The 25229-nt window shown below is 41.9% G+C and overlaps 1 protein-coding gene across 16 annotated transcripts in view; it reads right to left on the bottom strand.

The window, feature by feature from the left end:
- TMEM131 (transmembrane protein 131) overlaps positions 1–25229 on the bottom strand; it is a 241376-nt gene that overhangs the window by 16826 nt on the left and 199321 nt on the right. For all 16 annotated transcript variants that reach the window (XM_515638.8, XM_016949046.4, XM_016949047.4 and 13 more), the window contains 7 exons: positions 24172–24323; positions 23651–23793; positions 23025–23211; positions 21740–21925; positions 20196–20354; positions 19189–19787; positions 2676–2851 (listed from right to left, as the gene is read on the bottom strand). In XM_515638.8, the coding sequence (XP_515638.3) occupies positions 2676–2851; positions 19189–19787; positions 20196–20354; positions 21740–21925; positions 23025–23211; positions 23651–23793; positions 24172–24323 (1602 nt within the window). The remainder of the gene's footprint in view (positions 1–2675; positions 2852–19188; positions 19788–20195; positions 20355–21739; positions 21926–23024; positions 23212–23650; positions 23794–24171; positions 24324–25229) is intronic.

The following is a 25229-nucleotide window of genomic DNA, read 5'->3' as shown; positions in this document are numbered from 1 at the left end:
ATGCTCGCCTGCCTGCGATTGCGGCAGGGTGCCGGCTGGTTTAATGCTAAGCTAACAGCTGCTCCATCAATGGGAGGGGCTATTTGTCCAGTTCATCCACACACACTTACGGGTCACCCGCTTGGTGCCAGGCCATAGGATTACCAAGAGGGCCCAGTTTCTCCTCCTAAGGATGGTGAAGTCTAGCAGGAGGGAGACACACGACAGACGCCAACATGGACCTCTGCTGGGGGAATGTTACTGGCCACTGCAGCAGCACAGAAGGGCTGTCCTGCCCGCTCAAATGTGGAATCTGGAGTGGGCGGCCACATCCAAGACGCATCTTAAAGCTGTGCTACCCAGCTGGCCCAGCCAGGACCAGGAAAGTACAGAACCTGCCCCACATATTTCTGTGGCAATCTGACATCATTGCAGCATCTGAGTGTGAGATCAGTGGACCTGTCTCCCGAACAGGGTACACATCTACTCATGTATTGTGTGTGGTTTTTTTTTTTTTGAGACAAGGTACTCACTCTGTCACCCCTGGGCTCAAGCGATCCTCTCACCTCAGCCTCCTGAGTAGCTAGGACTACAGGCACATGCCACCACACCCAGCTAATTCTTGTATTTTTTTGTAGAAATGGGGTTTCACCATGTTGCCCAGGCTGCACTCAGGTATTGCTGAACTCGCCTGGGGAGCTGCATGTGGAGTGGGCTGTGTACTAAAAGCAACCTGGTTCTTTGCCCCAGACAATCTGTGAAATACTATGTTTACGGAAGCACTGGCAAGGACAGATGGGGAAGGACGTACTCAGCAAAGGGGACAGTGATGGCTGTGGAGGGGAGCTATAGGCATGTGGTGAATTAGCATCTACACGAGAGCTTTAAAATTTATGATTATGAAGACAGCCTGGATTTTAATAGGTCACACCAGGTGAATCTATTTAACTGTCAAGAGTAAATAACCAGAGCCAGAGCTAGGGCTAAAACATCTCCCTGGCTCACACATCGTTTGAAACTACTTTGAGTTATTCATGAAGTCTTTCTTGAATACTTGACCCATCAGGTATCTTGTAAACCATGAGCTTTTTGAGGACAAGGACGTGGCCTTTTGTCCACTATTGTTGCCTACGCACCTAGCACGCGGCCTGGCACGTGGGTGCTCAATTCCTATGTGTTGACTGAATGGGTAGAACAGAATTGGAAAAGACATGCAAGAGAAAATGACCTATCAAAGTTGTGATTTAGCTGGGAAGAAAATACACATTAACTGACAAACTGAGATCAGTCGCAGAGAAATAAAAGCACACGGCCTCTATGCAGATTGCTGAGCAGGAGGAATAACTTGTTGGAGGGCACAGGGTAGTAACCAGACAAGGAGGCCTCATGAAGGATGTGAGTTCTGAGCTGCACAAATAGCACGGAAGGAGCTGGGAACACAGGAGGGAATGAACAGGGAGCTAAGAATGACATCAGTGGGTGAGCACAGAACACTGGCCACTGGGGGCCGCTGGAGAGGGGGCCACAGCGGTGTGAGCAGGAAGAGGCCGGCAGGTGGGAAGGGAAGTGGGAGAAAGTCGTGCAGAAAATGCCTTCCGAATGCTGATGCACAGGGTTTAAACTGCTGGGATTTTACTCAAAGTTTAGCACAGGGCTTTCTGCTTCTCTGAAGTAATTTGTTAAAGTGCTATAAACTACAGAGCTCCAGAACTATTTAGGAGTTGGGCTAGGGGTAGACGGAGGACCATGGTAACGGTGAGGGAATGCAAAGGGAAAGGTGGCTGACTTGAAAGTAAGTTACATATAAATTTCATTTTAAACATTAATGCATGTGAATGACACTGCTGGAGATCTGTAAGAAGTGATTCCTTGGTCACTAGACTAAAACTAAAAAAGAAAGTCTGTTCTACAACATTAAAGGCTATATTAGGATCAGTTTAGATTTGAAATCCATTTATCTAAAAATAAAAGCGCCAGAGTGGAATTATTACCCTTTCTTGCACACCCCATACTACTCACAGCAGTAATCTGACCCCGTCACTAAGGCCCACTGGACCCGACACTTTGCACTGCTCTTCCTGCTGTGATAACAGCCCTGGGAGCCGAGGCCTCCAACGGGCGAGGCAGCTTCTTGGCGTGCTGATGTGTCCTGGGCTGGGCTCCTCGTCCCTGGGGGCCACTAAAGCCTGGGGTCTTTCCTGGGGCCACACTCCCTCCAGGGCGGTCACCACTCTACTGCTTGGGAGTAAGCGGCCACCAAAACCCCGCTTCCAGCAGGTGCTAGGAGCAACATGACAGGAAAAACACAACCTAATTAAAATGGTAGAGTTCCTTCTCATTCTTTTGATCCTTAAAATCTGAAAGAAGTTTCATGAGGTAGAATAGTTACTATTCCAGATAGTCCCTAGCTTTCAAGCAGTGTTTCCAGTTTCTAACCATCTTACTTTATTAACATGCTTCCAGCTGTTCTTCCCTGGAGGACATGGAGCCATTCATCCCCACAGCTGTGACTGTTGTCTGCAGGGGAATGACTCTGGAGGCACGCCCAGCACATGAACCATTCCTCAGTAGGTGCTCATCCTAGATTTAAACATTACTTTTGTACTAAAACCAGAATCTATGAGATGGAAGGTCTTGTGAGCTGCAGGAGACCTCTCTTTCTCCCTCGTGTTTTGTTGTGTGAGATCAGCCCGTACCTCCTTGAGGAGCAGTTCTGTGTCGGGGTTGGAGGTCTCTGTGGTGGTGGAGGAGCTGTCATCATCAGCCAAAGAGTCCTTCAGCTCATCTTCCTGCGACTTTCCCTTTCCCTTCTTCTCCTTTTCCTCTTGCTTCTTAGGTGGTTTCACCTTGCGCTGAAGAGGTTTTCCTTTCCCTGAGGATAAAAATTAAAGTAAAAGAACTCTTGTTTTTGTTTCTTTTTTTTTTTGAGATGGAGTCTTGCTCTGTCGCCCAGGCTGGAGTGCAGTGGCGAGATCTTGGCTCACTGCAAGCTCCGCCTCCCGGGTTCACACCATTCTCCTGCCTCAGCCTCCTGAGTAGCTGGGACTACAGGCGCCCGCCACCATGCCCGGCTAATTTTTTGTATTTTTTTAGTAGAGATGGGGTTTCATTGTGTTAGCCAGGATGGTCTCAATCTCCTGACCTCGTGATCTGCCTGCCTCGGGCCTCCCAAAGTGCTGGGATTATAGGCGTGAGCCACCGTGCCTGGCCAGAACTCCTGATTTTTAAATAGCTAGCTTGGAAAACAAAGCAATTACAACTTTTGTTGGAAGAGGCTGGACTCTTCTGATTAAAAAAGGTTTCTTTTTTTCTTCTCTAATTAAAGCTTTCCAAATCCATTTGACTTTGTGATGAGAACAATTTTAAAAATCAACTTTACTGAGATACAACTTATATATAATAGAACACACCCATTTTAAGGGTACAGTTCAGTGAGTTTGGACAAACTCGGCAGTTTTGACAAATCTGTATGTCTGTCTCAGAATGTTCTTATATTCTCCAAAGGGTGATGGAGCTTTGAAAAGTTACAGAAGTGAAAACCAGAGATCCTCTGACATCTGCTGGGAGATGGAAGCCTGATGGTGACATAAACAACGAGCCGCTCAAGTGCTTCCCTTTAGGGGCACTAAGAGTCCCAGCAGTGTAGCCATAATGGCTGGGTGCAAACCCTGGCAGCTTTCTACAAACTAGCTGCCTGATCATGGCCTCTCATCTGTACGATGGAGAGACAAGACCACACAGGGCTGTACTGAGGAATTACATAATCCCTGGGAATGGTAACTGGTGCATGAGTACTATGTAATGTTGTGTATATATATGGACAGAGAGTAAAATGGACATACAGAAAGCCAACTACTTTGAAAAATCTGGATGCTATCAAGACAAATGAGAACCAGCCCCGAACATATTTCCCAGCAGTGTTCTGTGTGCTGGGAACATAGTAGCAAACAACATAACCCCTGCCCTCATGGAGCTTACAATCCAGCAGGACTAGACAGAGGCAGAGAAAGCCCCAGGTTCTAGCACCTCAGATTGTGCCTGCAAAATCACCTGGACGGGCAGGCAGGTGCAAGCTGCAGAAGACACACAAGCCACATTTTAACCCAGTCTGTACGGGTCATAATTTCTAATACATCTTTTCGATAATGGTGACTTAATACAACTTAATTAAAACTCCAATGTTTTAGGCGTTATCCCAGAGAATGCCACCATTAATGGGAGACTCAAACCTCAGTGTTTAAAACGGGTTGGCAAACTATGGCCCATGGGCCAAATCTGGCCTGCAGTCTTGTTTTTTATGGCTTGGGAGCTAAGAATGATTTTTACATTTTTGAAGTGGTCGAAAAAAAGACACAAATAAGAAGAGGCAACAGAGATAGTTTGTGGCCCATAAAGCCTCAAACATTTACTACCTGGCCCTTTACAGAAAAAGTTTGCTGAGCCTGAGCTAGAAAAAGAGTAAGTAAATCGCTTAGTGATTTCCAGGAATGTCATTTCATCATTTATTGCACACTGATTACAAGAAGTGTTAGATCTGAAACCATAACTTGGATAGTAAGTCTCAAAAATTGAAGGGGCATCTCGTTTCAAGCATAGGACTGACTAGTTTGTTTAATTATAATCGTGCCACTGTGCCCCAGCTTGGACAACAGAGCAAGACCCTGCCTCAAAAAACCAAACCAAGCCAAACCAAGCCAAACCAAACCAAACCAAACCAACAAAAAACAGGCCCCTGACCTATATCGAAGAGCCAGAGCTTCTCCCCATCATGGTAGACAGGAAGGGGAGTGTCCTGCTTTGCTCCATGAGCTCTGGGATTTCTTACATTCTGAGAGTTCAACAGCCCAGGCTGAGAATACTTCAAAATTTCTCATACAGTCAAGATCAGTTCCCCATATAATAAACTTCTCACCTGCAATTATACAATTTTATCATGCTTAGGTTCATTGGGTGAGGGGCAGTAAATCTGTATAAATAATCTATATTTACAATAACCTGAAACTTCCATAATAAATACGAAATGGCTGGAAATGAATTTTCAAAAACTAAACTCAAAAAGTGAAGCTATGAGTAGACAAAAAATACCTAACATGACAATAGTTAAGTTGAAAACTTCAGTAACAAAAGATTAATTCGGCTCACGCCTGTAATCCCAGCACTTTGGGAGGCCGAGGAGGGCAGATCACTCGAGGTCAGGAGTTTGAGACCAGCCTGGCCAATATGATGAAACCTCATCTCTACTAAAAATATAAAAATTAGCTGGGCATGGTGGCATGTGCCTGTAATCCCAGTTACTCGGGAGGCTGAGGCAGGAGAATTGCTTGAACTCAGGAGGTGGAGGTTGCAGTGGGCTGAGATTGTGCCACTGCACTCCAGCCTGGGTGACAGAGCAAGACTTCATCTAAAAAAAAAAAAAAAAATTATTGCATGGAAGAGTAATTTACCCTTTTTATCTTAAAATAATCACCTTATTAACTCAATATGCAGCCCTTCGACTTCTGTCCCTAGCACCTTAACAAAAGTGATTTTGAAAAGGTTGACAAGAATCTCTAACCTGTTGAAGCCCATGATGCCTATCATTCCTCATTCTACATGACCTTCCCGTTCCACTGGACACTGTAGAATGTAGCCCCTGCCAGGCCCCACCATGAACCCCTTCTTCTGACAACTTCTTTGCTGACTCTATCTTTGCTGGTATTCCCTAGAGATCTGCCCTTGGAGCTTTTTCTCTTTTTCCTTTACATTCTCCCTAGGGCTCAATTTCATTAACATCAACAATCCAAGTCCCAAATGTCCAAAACTGAGTTAACTATCCCAAAAACATCATGTGGATTCTCAAGTTTGTGATTATGGTTCTTAACCAGACACACTTCAGAATAACACATGGAATGTTAAAAAGAAAATACTGCAGTCTGGGCCCCACCCCTCAGGGTCTAGGCCCCACCCCTCAGAGAGATTCTGACTCAACAGTTCTGGATAGAACCTAGGGATTCTACTGTGCACCCAGGCTGAGAGCCACTGGTCCATGGTATCAACATCAATCCAACCACCCAGGCTAGGAGCTACTTCAGGGCCATGTATGATTTCTTCTGCTGTTTGGATTCCCAAAAGTTCAAATGTTAGTGGGAGGGGAGACAATGTGCCTTCCCTAACCTGACTGATAAGACGGGATGGCCGACGTCTAGCTGCAGGCAGTCTCTGTCCCCACAGGCTGTGCACAGGGAGTGGCCTCTGCCTCCCGCTTGCCTCTGGGTGGGCTGAAGCAGTAAGCTGACTCTCAGGGCAAGCGTGTTCCTAAGGGTCTTGTCTCTTCCTTAGGGCTGGGTTCCAGTAGAAAAACTGGGCTTCAGGGAAAGGAGAGACTCTTCCAAATCTTTTGTTAGGTCAGTAGTTCTCAAAGTGTCCCCCATTGCCCCAGAGTCCGCATCACCTGGGACCTTGTTAGAAATGCAAATTCTATGGCCCCATTCCAGACCTACAGAACCAGAACTCTGCGGGTAGGCACAGCAATCTATTTAACAAGACCTCCAGGTGATAGTAATAATGTATGGTCAATTTAGGAATCCCAGGGCTGGGCGCAGCAGTGGCCTGTAATCCCCAAAGGTTTGGGAAGCCAAAGCAGGAGGCTCACTGGAGGCCAGGTGTTCCCGACCAGCCTGGGTAAAATAGTGAGACTTCATCTCTACAAAAAATTTTAAAATAAAACTAGCCGGGTGTGGTGGCACACACCTGTAGTTCTAGCTACTCAGAAGGCTGAGGCAGGAGGATCTCTTGAGCCCAGGAGTTTGAGGTTATAGTGAGTTATGATTGCACCACTGCACTCCATCCTGGGGTACAGAGTGAGACCTTTACTCCAAAAAAACAAAAACAAAACAAACAAAAAAAGAAATAAAAAACAAAAACAAAAGAATACCCTGGCTTTTAGGTATAAATTCTATCCAGGTTTATCAGAGACCTGTGTTGGGGAATTGCTGGCGAAAATGCAGGGCCTCATTTCCTATTTCTCTGTCCCCTGGGAATCTCTGGTGGATAGGTGCTGTCATTCAGAACAGAATTGGGGGAATTCTGAGTCACCTGGAAGAAATGATCTAAACAATGCAATTTTACCATCAATCAATCGGTAGGATTGGATTCTACTTCTAAAACCTCAAATGCCTTTCTCATGCACCTCCACTGCCACTCCCTGAGCCCAGGGCTTCCTCAAGTGTTGCCTGGCCACCCGTAATGGCCTTGTCTCCCTGATGAGCATCTCTTCCTGCCCCACTCTCCCACCCCACTCCATTTTCTACACTGTCAGTAGCCCTGACTTCCCTTTGAAACATTTTTAAAGCTTAGAAATGTTATCCTGTCACTCATTTTCTACAGGATAAAGTTCAAATTTGGATTCACCTACCTTACCAGTGTCTGCTCCAGCCTATCCCTAACTCTTCCACATGCTCCACCCTTGACCTATCAGGGGCAATCATTGTATAACATATATAATTATTATTTGCCAATTAAAAAAACAGAATTCAGAGGGAGACTGTCCTCTCAAAGATGAATTAATGAACTCAATGAACAGTGGGGAAGGCAGGATGTCTCCCAGCTGTACGGGAACCACAACTTAACTGGTGCATAATCAGTAATAAAAATTAACCCATCTAAATAAAGATGGTACAAGCTGAATGGAGAAGCCGTTTAGAAAAACTCAGAAGTGTGTTTCCTTTGAAGTGACCAAGTGAGAAATATGCCCAAGGTGACCCTGGTGGCAGAGAAGGTATCTTGGTAGAGCAGCCAGGTTCGTCGGGTTCACACCACTGCCCGGATGAAGCATCCCTGAGGCTGGTCACCCTGCTTGCCTGCTCCCACGATCTCCACACAGACTCCTCACCTACTGAGGTCATGCAATCATTCGGGTCTGTCTCTGGACATGAAGCTCTTCTGCAACATTCTCCCTGAGATTGCCCCTTTCCAGGCTCCTGGCATGGAACCCCTTGGCTCTATTCGTCTAAGCACCTAAGGGCAGGGATAAGGCCTTACTGATCTCTCCAGCCCCAGTGCCTTGCACAGCGCCCAGCATGTGGCAAGTGCTCAGCAGCATCTGCCAGGCTGCACAAGTCAGTATTTAGCCTTCTCAACAGTGAAATATACCAATGCTGTGACCTGCTCTGAGACTCACTAACCCAAGTCCAAATGCTTATCCCATCTCAATCCTTTATAAATAATTTATCCTATCAATAAGTAGACTGTAATGCTCTTCTAGGATTAGTGGTTATGACCAATGAGTTTGGTTTTTGTGAGATTAGTACCAATCTGTGGCTTTACAGTGCAAATTTCTACAAATGACTTTCTAATCCCATTTCAGTCTCTACACTTAGTGGAGCCCAAGATTTTCCCTAATTGGGAAATATAAATCTCATTTAAACAAACAAACAAAACACCTGGAGACTTACACTTTTGGGAAGATGGAGTAGATCTTTTCCTTATTCTTCCTGCCAAGCACAACTAAAAACTCTAGGCAGTATACAAAAACAAAGAAGATGACTCTGAAAGGCAGAGAAGGTGACAGACTGGAGGGAGACTGGGGTCTGAGGAAAGGCATGATAGTAAGGTTCCTGGATTTTCTTTTTGCCACACACATCCACTCAGAAACACCAATGTGCACAGATAAAGCCTCGACAAAAGCCAGCTCTCTCTTGCCAAAGGTGCAGGAAAGGGGCAGCCCAGCAAGACAAAGGCTCCAGGCCAACACCACGGTAAGAACTGGGGTGCCATATCCACCCATGCCAACAAAGGCCAAAGTGGGAGCCAAGACTTCCACCCTTGCAAGGCTGTAACCAGACATTCCAGCATGCTGGCGATGGTGCTATCAGGGAGGGCTAAGCAGGGAGCTGAGCCTTTCATTCCAGACAGTCAGTAATGAATGCCCTTCCTGGCCAGGCACTAAGGAGCCATCTCTCCCCTCCCTTTGCCACTGAGGTGGTGACAGAGGAGGCCAAGTGGACAGTCAGGACTTCTACCACTGCCCAGTGGTGTCAGCAAAGACAACATGGGAACCAGAACTCCCAGCCCTACCCAGCAGTAATGAGGAGCCTCCCTGCCCTTGCAAGTCAACAGAGGACAGAAGGAAACCAGCACTTCTAACTCCACCTGGCAATAAAAAGGTGGTACAACGCCTTCCTCTGCCTCTGCCAGAGCAGTCAGAGAAAGCCAGTTACAACAGAAGGTTTAGGTAAGATCCCGTCTCAGAACATTAATACCCAAATGGTCCAGGTTTCAATCTACAGCCACTCTTCATACCAAGAATCAGAAATTTCTCAAATCAAATGAAAACACAAACAAAACAATAAACAGATGCCAACACCAAGATGAGAGAGATGTTGAAATTACCTGACAAAGCCATCATAAAAATGCTTGTTCAATGAGCAATTATGAACATGCTCGAAACAACTGAAAAAACAGCCTCAGCAAAGAAATAGACGCTAAAGAAGAACAAAATGGAAATTTCAGAACTGAAAAATATAGTAACTGAAATAAAAAGCTCACTGCATGGGCTCAATAGCAGAACAGAGGAGACAGGAAATACTCAGTAAACAAATACAGACAATTAGAAATTATGAGAGAAAATGGACTAAAAAAAAAGAACAGAGCTTCAGGGACCCGTGTAATTATAACAAAAGATCTAACATTTGTGTTATCAAAGTCTCAGAAGGAAAGGAGAAAAAGGAAGGGCTGAAGAAGTACCTAAAGAAACAATGGGTAAAAACTTCCTAAATTTGGTGAGACTAAACCTATATAGACTTAAAAAAAAAAAAAAAAAGAGCAAACCTCAAAAAGGGTAAACAGAAACGAATCCACATCAAGATGCATTATAATCAAACTTGTGAAAACTAAAGACAAAAAAACCTTGAAATCAGCCAGAGAAAATGACACATTACCTATAAGGAAAATACAATTAGAATGACAGATTTCTCATTAGAAACCACAGAGGCTAAAAGGAAGCATTTTTCAAGTACTCAAAGAAAACAAGTGTCATTCCAGAATCCTATACTCAAATGAAAATATCCTTCAGGAATATTCAGACATTCTCAGATGAAACAAAACTCAGAGAATTCATATCCAACAGACCTACCCTAAAAAAATGGCTGAAGGAAGTTACCAAAACAGAAAGGAAATGATAAAAGAAGGAACCTTGGAGGATTAGGAAAAAAATATAAATAAAACAAGATTTCCTTCATATCTTAAGTCTTCTAAATTATGTTTGATGACTGATGCAAAAATTCAAACATTATCTGATTTGGTTCTAAATGTATGTAGAGGAAATATTTAAGACAACTGGGGGAAAGCAAAGAAACATAAAGGGAGATAAGGTTTCTATAGTTCACTTGCAATGGTAAAATGATGACCCCAGGACCATGAGAAGTTATGTACATATAATGTATACCTAGAGCAACCACTAAAAAAGAGATACACTAAAAAATGCTACAGACAAAACAGAATTCTAAAAAATATACAAGTAACCCACAAAAAGGCAGGAAAAAGAAAATAGAGAAAACAAAATAAAAATAAAATGGTAGATTTAAGTCCTAACATATCAATAAGCACATTAAAAGTAGACAGTCTACTTATGTAATTAAAAAGACAGAGATTGGCAGACTGGATTAAAAATCATGACCCAATTATATGCTGTCTATAAGAAACGTACTTCAAATACAATGATATAGGCAGGTTGAAGTAAAAGGATGGAAAAAAAATCATGGAAACATTAATTAAAGGAAAGCAGGTGGCTATATTAATACTAGATGAACTTGAGAGGAAAGAAAATTACTAGAAACAAAGGACATTATATAATGATAAAACAGTCAATCCACCAAGAAGTTACAGCAATCTTAAATGTAAATGCATCAAACAAAAGCACTGAAAGCTATGTAAAGCAGAAACATCTAAAAGAGAAATCCACAATTACATTTGGAGATGTCAACAACCTTCTCTCAACAGTATAACAACTAGACAGAAAAATCAGGAAAGAACTTAACACCATTATCAACCAACAGACTCTAATGAACATTTATAAACTAGTCCACACAAAACAGGAGAATATACATTCTTTTCAAGTGCCCATGGGTCATAAGCCAAGATAGACCATATACTGGGCCATAAAACAAACCTCAACACATTTAAAAGAAGTGAAATCATTTAACACATTTAAAAGAATTGAAATCAAAAGAAGTGAAATCATTCTCCCAACTAAAGTGGATTCAAAGTAGAAAGCAATAACAGAAAGATAGGAGAAGTCTCCAATCTTGGAAGACTGGAAACTAAGCAACACACTTCTAAATTATTCATGGGTCACAGAAAGTCTCAAAAGAAAAAAAATGGAAGGGAATGAAACTGAAAGTTCCATATATCAAAATTTGTGGGACATCAATAAAGCAGGGGTGAGGAGGAAATTTATAGCACTAAAAGCATACACAAAACGGGGGGGGAAAGTCCTGTATTAACAATTAAAGCTTCCACTTTACATAACTAAAAAAAGAGCAGAAAAATAAATCTAAAGTAAGCAGGACAAAGATAATAACAAAGATAAGAACAGAAGGTGCTGTGATTGAAACAGATAAGCAACGGAGAAAAATCAATGAAACACAAAGCTGTTCTTTGATTAGATCAGTAAAACTGACAAACCTAGCAAGACTGACCAAAAACCCCCAAAAATGAACAAAAATAACTAAAAAAGACACAAATTACCAATATCAGAAACGAAACAGAATATTCCTATAGACCCTACAGACATCAACATGATGGTAAGGGAATACTATAAACAACTCTATTCACATAAATGTGGTAACTTAGATGAAATGATGGACCACTTGATTGAAAAACACGACTACCACAACTCACTGAATATGAAACAGATGATGTGAACAGCCCTGTAACTATTAGGAAAGTGACTTAAAAATTAACATCTTCCCCCCACTTTAAGTCAAAGTGAACTCCAAACTAAGTTTCACACTTCATACAAGATGAACTCAAAATGAATCATGGACTATAAAAGGATAAAAAGACACACTACAGGCAAGTAAAAATTATTTGCAAACCACATATCTGACAAAGTACTAGTATTTAGAATGTGTAAATGACTCTAAAAATCAATAGTAGAAAACCCCAAGCAATCCAATTAAAACAATGGGCAAAAGACATGAAGAAGGTATTTTACCAAGGAAAACATACAGATGTCAAATAAGCACATGAAAATATATTCAATATCATTATCCATTAGAAAATAACTGCAAATAAAAACCACAAAGAGGTATCACTACACACTTATCAGAATGGATTCAACAGAAAAAAATGAAGATGCTGCTGAGGATGTGGAGAACCTGGATCACTCCTACGTTGCTGGTGGGAATGTAATACAGCACAGTCATTAGAGAAAACGTTTTTGCAGTTTCTTAAAAAATGAAATATGCAACTATCATAAGACCCAACAAATTCACTCCTGGGCACATATCCTAGAGAAATGAAGTTCTGTGTTCATACAAAAACTTGTACACAAATATTTGTAGCATCTTTATACATAACAGCCCTAAATTAGACATAATCCAAATGTTCTTCAATGAGCAAATGACTAAAAAACCTACAGTACATCCATAAGTTGGACTACTATTCAGCAATAAAAAGGAACAAACTGGTGAATCTCCAGAGAATTAAACTGACTCAGAAAAACCAAAATGGTACATTCCTTTTGGGGAAAAGTTCTCCTTAGTCTGGCAACTATTAATCTCCTCCATTTCTACAATTTTGTCATTTCAAGAATGTTACATAAATGGAATCATAGTTGCCAGACTAAGGGGTAGGCTGAAGAAGGAGGGAAGTGAGTGTGGCTAGAAAAGGGCCCATGAGGATTCCTGTGGGCTTGGAAATGTTCTGTGTCTTGGCTGTATCAGCATCACTATCCTGGGTGTAATAGTGTACAGTGGTTTTGCAATGTGTTACCATTGGGAGAAACTGGGTAAAAGGTATAAGAGATCTCTGAATTTATTATTTGCACGTGAATCTACAAGCATCTCAAAATAAAAAGCTAAAAAACAAGTAAGTGGCCAGATACAATGTGGCTCACACTTGTAATCCCAGCACTTTGGGAGGCTGAGGCAGAGGGATTGCTTGAGCCCAGCATGAGCAACATAGGGATACCCTGTCTCTCCAAAAAAAAAAAAAATTAGGCATGGTGGTGCATACCTACAAGTTCCAGCTACTTGGGAGGCTGAGGTGGAAGAATCCCTTAAGTCTGGGAGGCTGCACTGGGCTGAGATCACACCACTGCACTCCAGCCTGGGTGGCAGAGTGAGACTCTGTCTTAACAAAACTCCCAAAAACCAAAAACCAAAACTCTTTATTGACAAAAACATTTGTCTCTGACTGTGGGGTACCTTGGGGCTAACCTCAGTGTGTGGAAGAACACTTAGGCTGCTAAATGTTTAGTGCAGAGAACCACCCACTAGCTATACTTACCCATGGTCACCATAAATGCTGTGCATGTGGGGGTGGCTGAGTGTTCATCTGAGAGGCACGGTGTAGGTGAGGAGCTCTCATTCAATGTGAAGATGCTGGGTTTGACGGGGGGCCGATAGAAAGGATCTATGTGAAGAACATTGCCATAGTCTCTGTAACAGAGACACGATATCCGTTCTACTATTCGATGTCCTCAGATTCAGGCAGGAATTTAATGCCAGCAAACTCTGTTTTTTTCAGATGAACTCCTATGCCCCCTTTTCCTTCAGGAGAACTATATGACATTTTTCCTCAACCATAACTGCCAGAAAATTTGCAGTTCAACTTAACACTTAATGGTAACAACTAACTTTATTCGAGGTTTCTGCTGATAGTACCATAACTAAAAAACAGATGAAACACCAAAAACCATTTCTGACTTTTACTCATTGTTTTATATGTGCTACGATAATTTAAACTGCCTCTAATCTGTTTTAAATGTAGGCAAAGTATGAATTACCTATGTAAAAAGCATGTCCTAGACATTTACTTCGTCTTTATCTTCACTACATGCTGTGTAATGAATTTGTCTGAGCTAGTTGCTCTGAATGAATCGCTAGTCTGAGCTAGTTAGTTGCCTCTCTTCCACTTTAAATCATTTCACTTAATTGCCACCCAAAAGAACTACTTCAGGGAAGTTTCAATCACTAGCAAATGGGTTCTCTGAACATGTGTGGTCCCACGTTAGGCCCTGTCATATCAGTGACAGCACCTGAGAGGGACATCTCTGGACAACCTCCAGAGAATCACCAACTGTGACCTCCAGAAAGAATTTCCCCAGGCTTCAGGGGTGCTGGCATCACACTTATGGACTTCTTCTTTTCCTGGACCTCCCATTGTCTGGGCCCCAGGCCTTATACAGGTGGACAATCTCTTATCTGTAAATCTGAAATCCAAAAAACTCTCAAAGGTTTTTTTCCCCAAACTCATTTAGAAACAAAACTTAATATGACTATACATTTTTGGTGGCTGATCTGATGTTCACCTACTTTTACAGTCTTCGCATCGTGTGGTGCATGACTACATACCTTTCCCAAATTCTGAATTCTCAAACACACGAGGCACCCAGAGTGTTGCATAAGGACTGTGGACCTCACCTCTAGCTCACTCTGACATCCCATTTCCAAGGCTGCACCTACGAACCTGGTATTGCCCAGAACTGCTTTTCCTCTGAAATCTTACACTCACACCTCCTTTTTAAACCTTAGTCTCCTAACATTCCTTGCTCCCACCATCCTCGAAATTCAATCTGTTGGATTTCCCATCCCTTGACTCATCCACGTTCTCTATCTGTGAGGTTCCTTCTGGCTAAAGGTCCTTCCCCAAGTTGCTAATTCCACACTGCCAGCACAGCACCCCACCGCTCTCCTGCCAGCACTCCTGCGACGTCCTCACTCGCTGTCTTTTTGCTGTCCCTGCCCCACAGAACTCCAGCACTGTCCTACTCCACCAACTACCCAGTTTTCATTCTTCACCACTGGGCTGCAGGGTACAAGTGAGAAAGTGACACAAACCTGAGGCAGTGCCTCAGTGGCCCTCGGCTGGGCCTCCAATGTTGCTGAAGGGGCCAGCGTACAAATCCAAGTTTCCTGCCCCTGCTGACTCCCTGGGCCTACAACATTCTCAGCAACGTGGAATCTGACTATTCCAAACTTTGTCTATTTTGTGTTTCTACCCTACCACTTCCCCCAGCAGTCTCAGAGGATGACTTAGTTCAAGTAAAAACTTCCCTAAATCCACATGCTGCCTCAAGCTGACTCCTCAAGTTCAAGTGAAAACCCGTATCCTGCCTCTCCATCTCTACCAACTCACGCGCATCTGCACACCTGCGGAGTGTCCATCCTTTTATCATCTACCAAACTGGGTCTCGGCCCACTCCACCACCTGGGCACATGGTTTCACCAATTATCTCCTCATTTTCTTCCCCCTCCCTCTTTTTCTTTGAGGAGGCAGCACAGTGCAGGAGTTAGAATCACACAGACTGGGTCTTGCTCCCATTCTGCCCAGCACTGCCTTACTGGAAAACAAAGAAGTAGCAAGCAGTGCCAGTCACCAGGGTGCACGAGAAATTGTGGTCACGTCTGAAACCTTGGCAAGTGTGGATCAGCACCGCTGTCTCAGCTCTATAGGCTTTCTGACCTTGGCCCAGAGATATTTTCAAGCACCACGTTTCCATGTATTATTCATTTTTCATAAAAAATATTGCCTTTTGGTTGTAACTCTCTCTATATATTTTTTAAAAACCTACCATACAATACATGCATACTTTTTTCTTGTTAAAAATTAAATAGGGAAAATACAGGTTAAAGAGTAAAAGCTCCCAAAACACTCACTAGTTAGTGGCCACTACTAACAGTCTGATGTGAAAGTTACTCTAAGCCACAGTGACTTGGTCTCAGTCAGAGGTGATGGCGCTTCACACAAACTGTTCTTTCCAAGGTCACAAATAATGTCCTCAAGTCCAGGCTCCGCGAGCACTCTTCAGCCTCTGCTTCGCCTGGCCCTGCCTGCTGGGATGTGCTAACCACACCTTCCACTGCTTTCTGTTATGCTGTCTGTCATGCTATCTGCTGGCTGCCTTCTCGTTTGGCCTTGCCCTCAGGATTCTCTGCTTGTCCCAATTCTTACCCTTGAGACCAAGTTCCAAACAGATGCTTCTGCTGGGATGCTCCACAGCCACCTTCAACTCAGCAGGCTACAGATGGCATGTGCCACTTCCTGCCCCAATAATAACCATGGCAGTAGTGATATCCTATGATGTGGGGAGTAACTGTTCTCTTCACTTTAAAAATAACAAGTGGAGGCTCAGGGGAGTCATTTTCTCCCAAGTCACACAGTTAGTAAGGGAGCGGAGTCAAGATATAATCTGCACCTGTCTAATGGCAGAACGTGGCCTCAGGACGCCACACCTCTCTGCCTCTCCCTACCCTTGATAAAGCCAAAGCCAGAAACGAGAATGGCCACAGACGCCATCATTTCTCTGGTTAACACAGACACTGAGACCCAACTGTGCCAGGCTCACGGCTTTCTTGGGTTTTAGCCCTCAATCCTGCAGTGGCTGCTGTCCAGTCCATGGGGTTTAAGTGTTAGAGGTGGGAGAAAACAAAGAAGTACAGAATCTAATGATTATTCAGCAACAAGAGTCCCTGCTCAGGCCAACCATGAACAGGCGGCATTTCTGGGCATCATCTTCCACTGGAAACAGTGACTGAAGAGATGGCATAGCATGGCTGTGTGGCTTGCAAGCCATCCAACCGCAGAAGGCAAGATCCAGGGAGATAAACACATTCACTCGAAGAGGTCATCCTGAGCAGCTTCCAAAAACCAGAAACTACATAAGCTCATTATAAGAAATAATTTTAGTATGAGATACCAGGGGGAGAAAAAAAAGAACGTGTTGCCTCTAAAAAGAGAATGTTACCATTTAATGTAAATCTGCTATTTGCAGGGGTGTGGGGGTAGGCTTTTGAAAGATTATAAAGGTTTTGCCCAGCTGGAAGCCTATAGTTTCACAACATACTACTAGTTTGCAACCCCAAGATCAATGCCCACCTTTTAAAGTTCATTTTAAAGACTGTCTGTCTATATGCATGCTATACTTCAATAAAAACATTGAAGAAGAAAAAAAGTATAGATACAGGCTCCTTCCTTTTTCCCAAACAGCATCAGTGGGAAGGATAGTGAGTAGAGTAGCCGCGCCTGCAAAGCTTCTAACCACTGTCTCCTCACAGGCTCAAGAGTCACCAATAATGTGGCATCCATGCTCCCTCACTGAGTATCTTTTAGTAGGTTGACTCTAGGACCACTGTGAAAATTAAAAAGCATTTCATTTTAAAATTTAGGTTCTCAATTAGTGACCCTGAAAATAGAATTGGCCCATCACGCTGGTGTTGGAAGACTGTGTTGACACAGGAATGAGGTAGTCAATTTGACTGCCCAAGTCTTTCTTTGTGATAAGAAAGGATAATATAGATTTATTTTATTCACGCCCTAAATGTGGGAAAAAATGCTATGTAACTTGATCTAATTAAAAAAGAACTTTTAAGTATTCACTTAAGATTATTCTAAAAATTACCCTAAAATATGTAAGCTCAGTTAATAATGGGTTAGCCAAAAAGGATTTCTGTAGAAGAGGTTAACCAATCATATTCAAGACATCTTACTGTTTTACAAATCCAAATGCGTGTAATTCCAAGAGAACTCAATAGAGCTAGTTTTCGTATTCCTGGGACTAAAAAATTATCTAAAACTCCTTGACTCTGGGATGTCAAGTTTCTTCTGGCCTCTTAGGGCTGCCAAGATCCCTGTTTTCTGTATAAATTGAAGCCAAAAACTCCTTGGTAAACCATTCTGGAAGGGACTGATACAGGCTTGGAATAATGTATATTAGCATGGCTGCCACAAGACAGAAAGGAAGATGCAAAAAAGCTCAGGCTGTGAAGGGATGAAATTGCAATACAACTAGAGGCTATTTACTGGTTTTTACCTTTTGATTCTGGAGCTTACAAATTGGTCTACCTATTTGTGCGTGGTGCAGACTTCCAAGCTCTCAGTGGTGCCCACCTCTTGGTATTTATGCCCTTGCGCGGTTCTCTCTCCTGGAGTATGGGCTGGACCACACTTCGAATGAGCAGAATACTACAACATTGATGGGATGCCACTTCCCAGATTAGATAGTAAGAAACAGTGACTTCCGTCCTGCTTCCTCCTTGCCCTCTTGTTTGCTCGTTCTGGGGGAGCCAACTGCCAAGCTGTGACCTGCTCTGTGGAGAGGAACCATGACAGACCTCTGGCCACAGCCAGCAAGGAGGAGCTTGGGCCCTCCGTCCAACAGTCCATGAAGAACTGAATCCCACCATCAACTGCCTGTGTGAACGTGGAAGCAGGTCCACCTTCAGTTGAACCTTAAGATGACATCAGCCTTGGCCAACACCTTGACTGCAGTCCTGTGAGGGCCATGGGACCCCGCTAAGCTGTACTCATGTCCCTGACCACAGAAACTGTGAGATAAGAGTATATGTTCTTTTAAGCCCCTGGGTTTTGAGGTCATCTGTTACTCAGAAATAGGTAATTAATACAGTAAGCAGAACTCTAAAGCAGGGTTGGCTTTTTTTGCAAAGGGCCAGAGAGCAAATATTTTCAGCTTTGTGGGCCATATTGTTTTGGTCACAATTACTTAACTGTGCCATAGAAGCATGAAAGCTGAGGATATACCAACAAATGAGCATGGTTCTATTCCAATAAAACTTTACTTATAAAACCAGGTGGTGATTTGGCCCGCTAACTGTAGTCTGCCAACCCCTGCTCTAAAGTAAAGAAATCCTAATTTGGAGTTAAAAGGCAGATAATCTCCATTTTACTCCTGTGCTCAAAATTATTTTAACAATAAAAGCTAAATCTATCACAATAACACAATCTCAGGCAGCTGAAAAGAAAAGCAGATGTCCACAGAATTTCTGATTTTGGTAAACAATCTAAGAAATACAAATATATCTTTTATGACAGATACCTCTAATTGCATTTTGATGGAAAAGTTGAAGTCCAACACTGGAGATAAATCTGAGCCAGAGGAACCTACTGAATTAGTTGTTTACCACAACTATAATCTTAATAGCTCCTTAAGCACACACTGGCTTTTCCCTCACACATCACGGATCTCCGGCAGTGGGAGGAGATGATTACCTTTGCTTTTTGGCAATGGCGATGGAGGCTGCTCTGTAAACACTTCTAGGGCTGGGGAGTCATGGTGGTCGAAGTCTTTGTCCATGGCTTCTATGAGACTGGTGATGTCCGAGTCCTCGGAACTGTGCCTCGTGCTGCTGGCACGTTCTGGGTGGGAAGGGTGTGCGAGGGGGGCGGGAGACAGCCTTTCAGGCTGCGGCTCCTGGGGCTGAGGCACTGGCGGTGGCAGAGGAGGCTGAGGGTGCTGCTCCAGCGGGCTGTGGGCATGGTGCTGGCTGCCGTGCTGGCTCTGCTTTGCCCCTTTGGACTTTCTGCCCGCTGTATGACCTTGAGTCACTGTGTTCGAATCTAAGACAAGGGGGCTTGTTTTGTTAGCAGACTGTGAAGAAGCTGCTTGAGCAGAAGTCCTACTAGAGGTACTTGAACTGTTTTTGGCTCTGACGTTTTCCACGTCAGCTGAGTTTCTATTGCTGTGACTGCTGTGTGGGTGGACCGATGGGCCACACTGCTTATGACTCCCGGCACTGGGTCGGGATGATGAACCGCCTGCTCCACAGAACCCCCTACTGTGACCGGGGTCACAGCTGAGTGTGTTCAAGCTGAAAAAGGGACCAACTGCAGATCAGTAAATAGCAACCTACAAAATCTAATATTAAAAAAAAACTTACTTCATCAGTACAGCCACCATAAATATAAACTACACTAGGGAAAAAATAGCAAGAAATAGGGAAATTTCTACAACTCTCTAAGATCTGTTCTATCTGAACATTTATAATTTACCATCAGTGATCTAACTAAAAGTATTTTAACCCTTACCACTATAATAAAAACACAGTATCCAGTATGAGCTCTAAGTCACTCAGAGTTCCATACAGGGTGTTATTAAGTAATCAGAATTAAGATTTTTTTTCTCCTGAGCAAAGATGAAAAGAAACTTATTTTTTTTTGTAATTTTATCAGCCAAATCTATGTACACTAGGGAATTTATTGCCAGCATGTGAACATACTTTCCTTCAGATGAAATACCAACGATTCTCCTGAGATCAAATGGCCTTCCCACATCGAAGGGCGGGTTCGAGGCCTCAAAGGATAGCCGCCTTCGAAATGGCTCCCATATTCCTTGAGCTTCCAAATAGGCTGTTCCAATGACCAAAAGAAACAGTGCACTGCAGGGGTAAAAAAAATTGGAAAATCAGGATTCATTTGTTAGTAGACAAGCAACAAAATTCGATGTTAAAGGCAGAGTTTCTTGGTAAAGTACAATATGATGTAATAGAAAACCAAGTTGTCTGTGACAACTTTTAACAGACTAAACCCACAGTTTTTGGCCGGGCACGGTAGCTCACGCCTATAATCCCAGCACTTTGGGAGGCCGAGGTGGGTGGATCACGAGGTCAGGAGATCGACACCATCCTGGCTAACATGGTGAAACCCCGTCTCTACTAAAAATACAAAAAATTAGCCGGCCGTGGTGGCGGGCGCCTGTAGTCTCAGCTAGTCGGGAGGCTGAGGCAGGAGAATGGCATGAACCCGGGAGGCGGAGCTTGCAGTGAGCCGAGATCGTGCCATTGCACTCCAGCCTGGGCAACAGAGCGAGACTCTGTCTCAAAAAAAAAAAACAACAACAACAACAACAAAAAAACCCCACAGTTTTATGGATAAAAGTTTGCACATCAGTTTTTCTCTTTCTTTCTTTTTTTTTTCTGAGACAAAGTTTCACTCTTATTGCCCAGGCTGGAGTGCAATGGGGCGATCTCAGCTCACTGCAACCTCAGCCTCCCCAGTAGCTGGGATTATAGGGATGCATCACCACATCCGGCTAATTTTTTGTATTTTTAGTAGAGACGGCGTTTCACCATGTTGGCAAGGCTGGTCTTGAATTCCTGACCTCAGGTAATCTGCCCGCCTCGGCCTCCCAAAGTGCTGGGAATACAGGTGTGAGCCACCGTGCCCGGCCTGCTCATGAATTTTTATAGAATGCCATCTCACATGGAGGTTTTATATGGAGGCAATAATTATGTGTATTAGAAGAAATGCCTGGAATTTGATTTTTCTTTTACTAAGAAGAATTTTAGTTTCAACTCTCCAACCCGTTTCCTCTAAAGGATGTGTGATATAAATATGTAAATTAGTTTAGAGGTGAATTTATCTGACTCTTGAAACACAAAGTAATATATTGAGAACAGATGAAGACACTGAGAATTTAAAAAATATTTCTAATCAGTTTCAAGTGGCCTAGGTACTATTGTGTTAAGTATATTATATATATGCCCAAGTCAAGTAACTTTATCTGAGCATTTTTAAAAGACGTTAAAATGTACTTAATTTGTATAACAAATTTCAGAGGTAAAGAACACTGTTTATTATATATGCCACCCAAGAAGGGCTCTATTTTAACTGTTCCCACCAGTCTGTGAGATTGATAAAGGCAGAGTTCTGTCTTGTTTGCTGGCATATCCTAGCACTCAGAACAGTGGCTGGCACACAGTGGGCACTCGATCAACAGTGTTAAATGTTGAATGAATATGAACCTTGAAACAAGACACAATACCTCATTATTCCTGAGATGATGATATACAGAGCCAGTTCCCAGTTAGGTCTGGGTAGGGCTTCTGCACAGGTTGCTAACATATGGTAAGGAAGGGATGCATTCAATATAAATACAAACTCAGAGCCACTGGTTGTTATAAACTTCAGTTCCCGAATAACTCTAGAAGCTGTAAAATCAGGAGTAAACCTAAAACAGAATGACGGTAGTAAGGCTAAGTTTTAAAAATATCTCACAAGCAGTCTGCATATAATACTGGTCCTATAAGCCTTTGAAATATAACACAGAATTTGCGTTTGATACTTTTACTCAACTTCCGTATTTTAAGATGAAAAAAGTATTGTCCCATGGTCAGTAATAGGAACAACTGTATTCTGTGAATAATTAGAGAAATCACACTAAAAAATAACAATAATCAAATTCTCATAATTATTAATTCAGAAAATGGTCCTGAGCTTCATGTCCTTCTCTCCTTCTTTCTTATCTAAATCCATGCTCTTTTCCCAGGCTACAATCCCAATAATGTCTTTTTTAAAAAAACAAACCAACTGGCTGGGGCCTAGTGATTTTTCCATCATCTCCTGCAGTATGGATTACTGCTGCAATTATTTTATTTTTATTTTTTGCTAATTGTATGCACCTTGAGGAAAGGTGTCTTATTCCTCATTGCATCTTTAGGTGTCAAACATTATGCCTTATATGCAATAATGTAGCTACTTATTAAGTAAATATTCATTAAAGATCACAAAATTAAATATTCAATTAAGGGACAGAAGTCGCATTTTATTGCATAAACTTTATAACAGAACAAGTTATCAATTAATTGTTAAAATATGCTGCAGCTATTACTGAGATAGGTATTAAAACTGTCTTCTGACCAAAATATTACATATCCGTATACTGCAAAACATGAAAAAACTGTACATGTATGAAACAAATCTCTGTTGCTGAGGGACTGTGAATTTACACCAACATCTTTTGCTTTAACGTAACCCTGAAAATAATTTTGAAATTGATTTCTAAGATTATCTGATCCACTTCGGAGATAAAGTTTTATAACTTTTGAAAACTGAGATATGAAGAAATGCCTTAACCAAAGATTAAGTGAAAAAAAATTTACAACTTTGAAAACTAAGATATGAAGAAATACCTTAGCCAAAGATTAAGTGAAAAAAAAATCAAATGAATGCATTTGTGGATAAAGACCTTTGGTAAATATGAAAACATATCTTTGCACAGAGTTTGAGGAAAGTTAGTGATTCATTACACCTTAAAATAAAATACTTACAATATGATTATATCTCTAGAAGCATTGGCACTTAGAGCAAACTCTTGACAATTAACAACTTTAAAGCCATATCCTTCACATGAATATCCACTGATTTCAATGGTTTCTATGTGAATTTGAAGTTGTCCTGTATTCTCTACCTTAAATGTTCTTTTCAATGTGAAATTTGGTTCTCTTAGTTTTAAACCTAAAGGATAAAAAATCAGGAATAAGACTAAATCTTGCCATCATGTGCTCCCAGTCCAAATGATAAATACATTATTCATGAATTACTATATGTCACAGGTTATAAACCATCCCTGCATGTCAGAGAGATCAGCTGTTCCTCAGATTTCATCATGAGGTAATCTACTTTGATAAATCATTTTAGATGGCAAAAGTTTACTATACTTCACATTTCATACTGAGAGTAAATCAGCTAAGGTATGCAACGAGTGCAAACACTTTAAATCTTTTAAGATCCAAATCAAACAACTCTAAACACAACACGGAATTTCCTTAAGCTCTTAAGCATTCATAACTAATATACACATGTGCACATACAGAAATAATGTTGTTTTTGAAATTATTTACTGTTGAAAGCAAATGCTGAAATTAGTGTCCTTGAAACTGTTAGGAAGACTTACTATCTGTACAATCTTTTAACAATGCTTCCGTGATTTTAAAGCGTAAGGAGCTTCCTGGACCTGGAAGCTTGCCTGCCACCCTCAAGTTCTCAGTTGTTCCTTGTCCTTGGACCATCACAGCATCCATCACAGTCAGGTTATTTCTATGCAAGAATGAGAATTACAGATTTTTCTCTCATTAAATCTGCACAATCTTTTGATTTGCAATTTCTACTGTTATTTTACAGAGCACCACATAGAAATTAAATTTAATGGTGAGAATTTATACTTTAAGAATTCAAAAATACACAGAGAAGAGCAAGTTTTTATTTTTAAGAGACATACATTAAGACACTATTCATGTTTTTGAACTATGCATTTGATAACAAAGGTATGTTTCATCAGGCATGGAGTGTGTGCATGTTTTGGACAAAGTGAATTCAAACTATTTCATAAGTTAGACATGCAAATTCATCTTAAAACAAGTGAGGACTTCTAAGTAAGTAGTAAAAATGAACCCACACCTATATCACAGAACCTACCTGACTATGATAAGTGAAGAAACAGTTCTGTTGTGAACTGGAGTAAACTTTACTTTGACAGATTTCTTTTCTCCAGGTTTTAAAATTAGGTTTAAAATTAAATGTCGAGAGAGGCCCTCCATAAATCCTGTTGAACTCTGCAGTGGATGAGCCTTGAATCATTGGGTAAACAAAGAAGAGTCATGAATATATTCTCTGGAAGAATGCTTCTTCGCTTACACCCCATCTAGAGCCCAGTATAGTTTCTCAAACTGATTAAATGCATAAACAATTTTATCTGTCATGTTTAGATATGGGTTAGCTGGAAAGCAGCGCAGAGTAACCAACGATGAGATTCATATTCTACATTAAGTCCAAAAAGGGGCTTTCTTCCCCAGGTCACCAAACAAAGTCCTCAATGTTTGCACAAGGCATTTGTTTTTGGATACATATCTTTTTTGTTTTTAACCTAAAAATTTGAAATATTACACACACAGAAAAGGACACAAACCTAAGATGATCAGCTAGACACATCAGCACAAAGCAAACACTTGTGGAACCAATGCCAGCACCCCAGGCCTCCTGATGCTTCCCGCCACTGCTCCCCTCTAAAGGGGACAAGGGCCAACACCTCAGGCCTCCTGCCACTGCCACGCCACTCCTCCCCTCTGAAGGGGACCAGCTGAAGGGTCTTCAGGCTGCACCGAATGTTTAAATGTAAAAAGATTTCCAATTCCTATACATTTCTCCTTGAATCTTATTTTGAAGGTTACACACGCTTACTGTTTCATAAACACCCAATGATCTAAAGTTTAAAGCATAGCTTAGTTTAATATTCAAAATATGACTTTTGACAGCCAGTTATAGTTAAGGTTGAAAAACATTTGCTTTTTTATTACAAAAACAGTCACAGGTCACATATAAGGATATACTGTTCTGGTTTTTAAGCAACATTAAGTGTAAACTTTTTTGAGGGAAGGGTTGTCAACGCTTGGCTATAAACATCCACCAGTTCTTTATGGCTTCTGCTATCATGGAAGGAGGGTGCATTTTGTATTGTTTTCTACTCCCCCTGGCAT

Source organism: Pan troglodytes, chromosome 12 (genome assembly GCF_028858775.2).
Source record: "Pan troglodytes isolate AG18354 chromosome 12, NHGRI_mPanTro3-v2.0_pri, whole genome shotgun sequence".
Lineage (NCBI taxonomy): Eukaryota > Metazoa > Chordata > Mammalia > Primates > Hominidae > Pan > Pan troglodytes.
The sequence above is the reverse complement of the archived record's forward strand: the minus strand, read 5'-3'. Positions and strand labels throughout refer to the sequence as shown.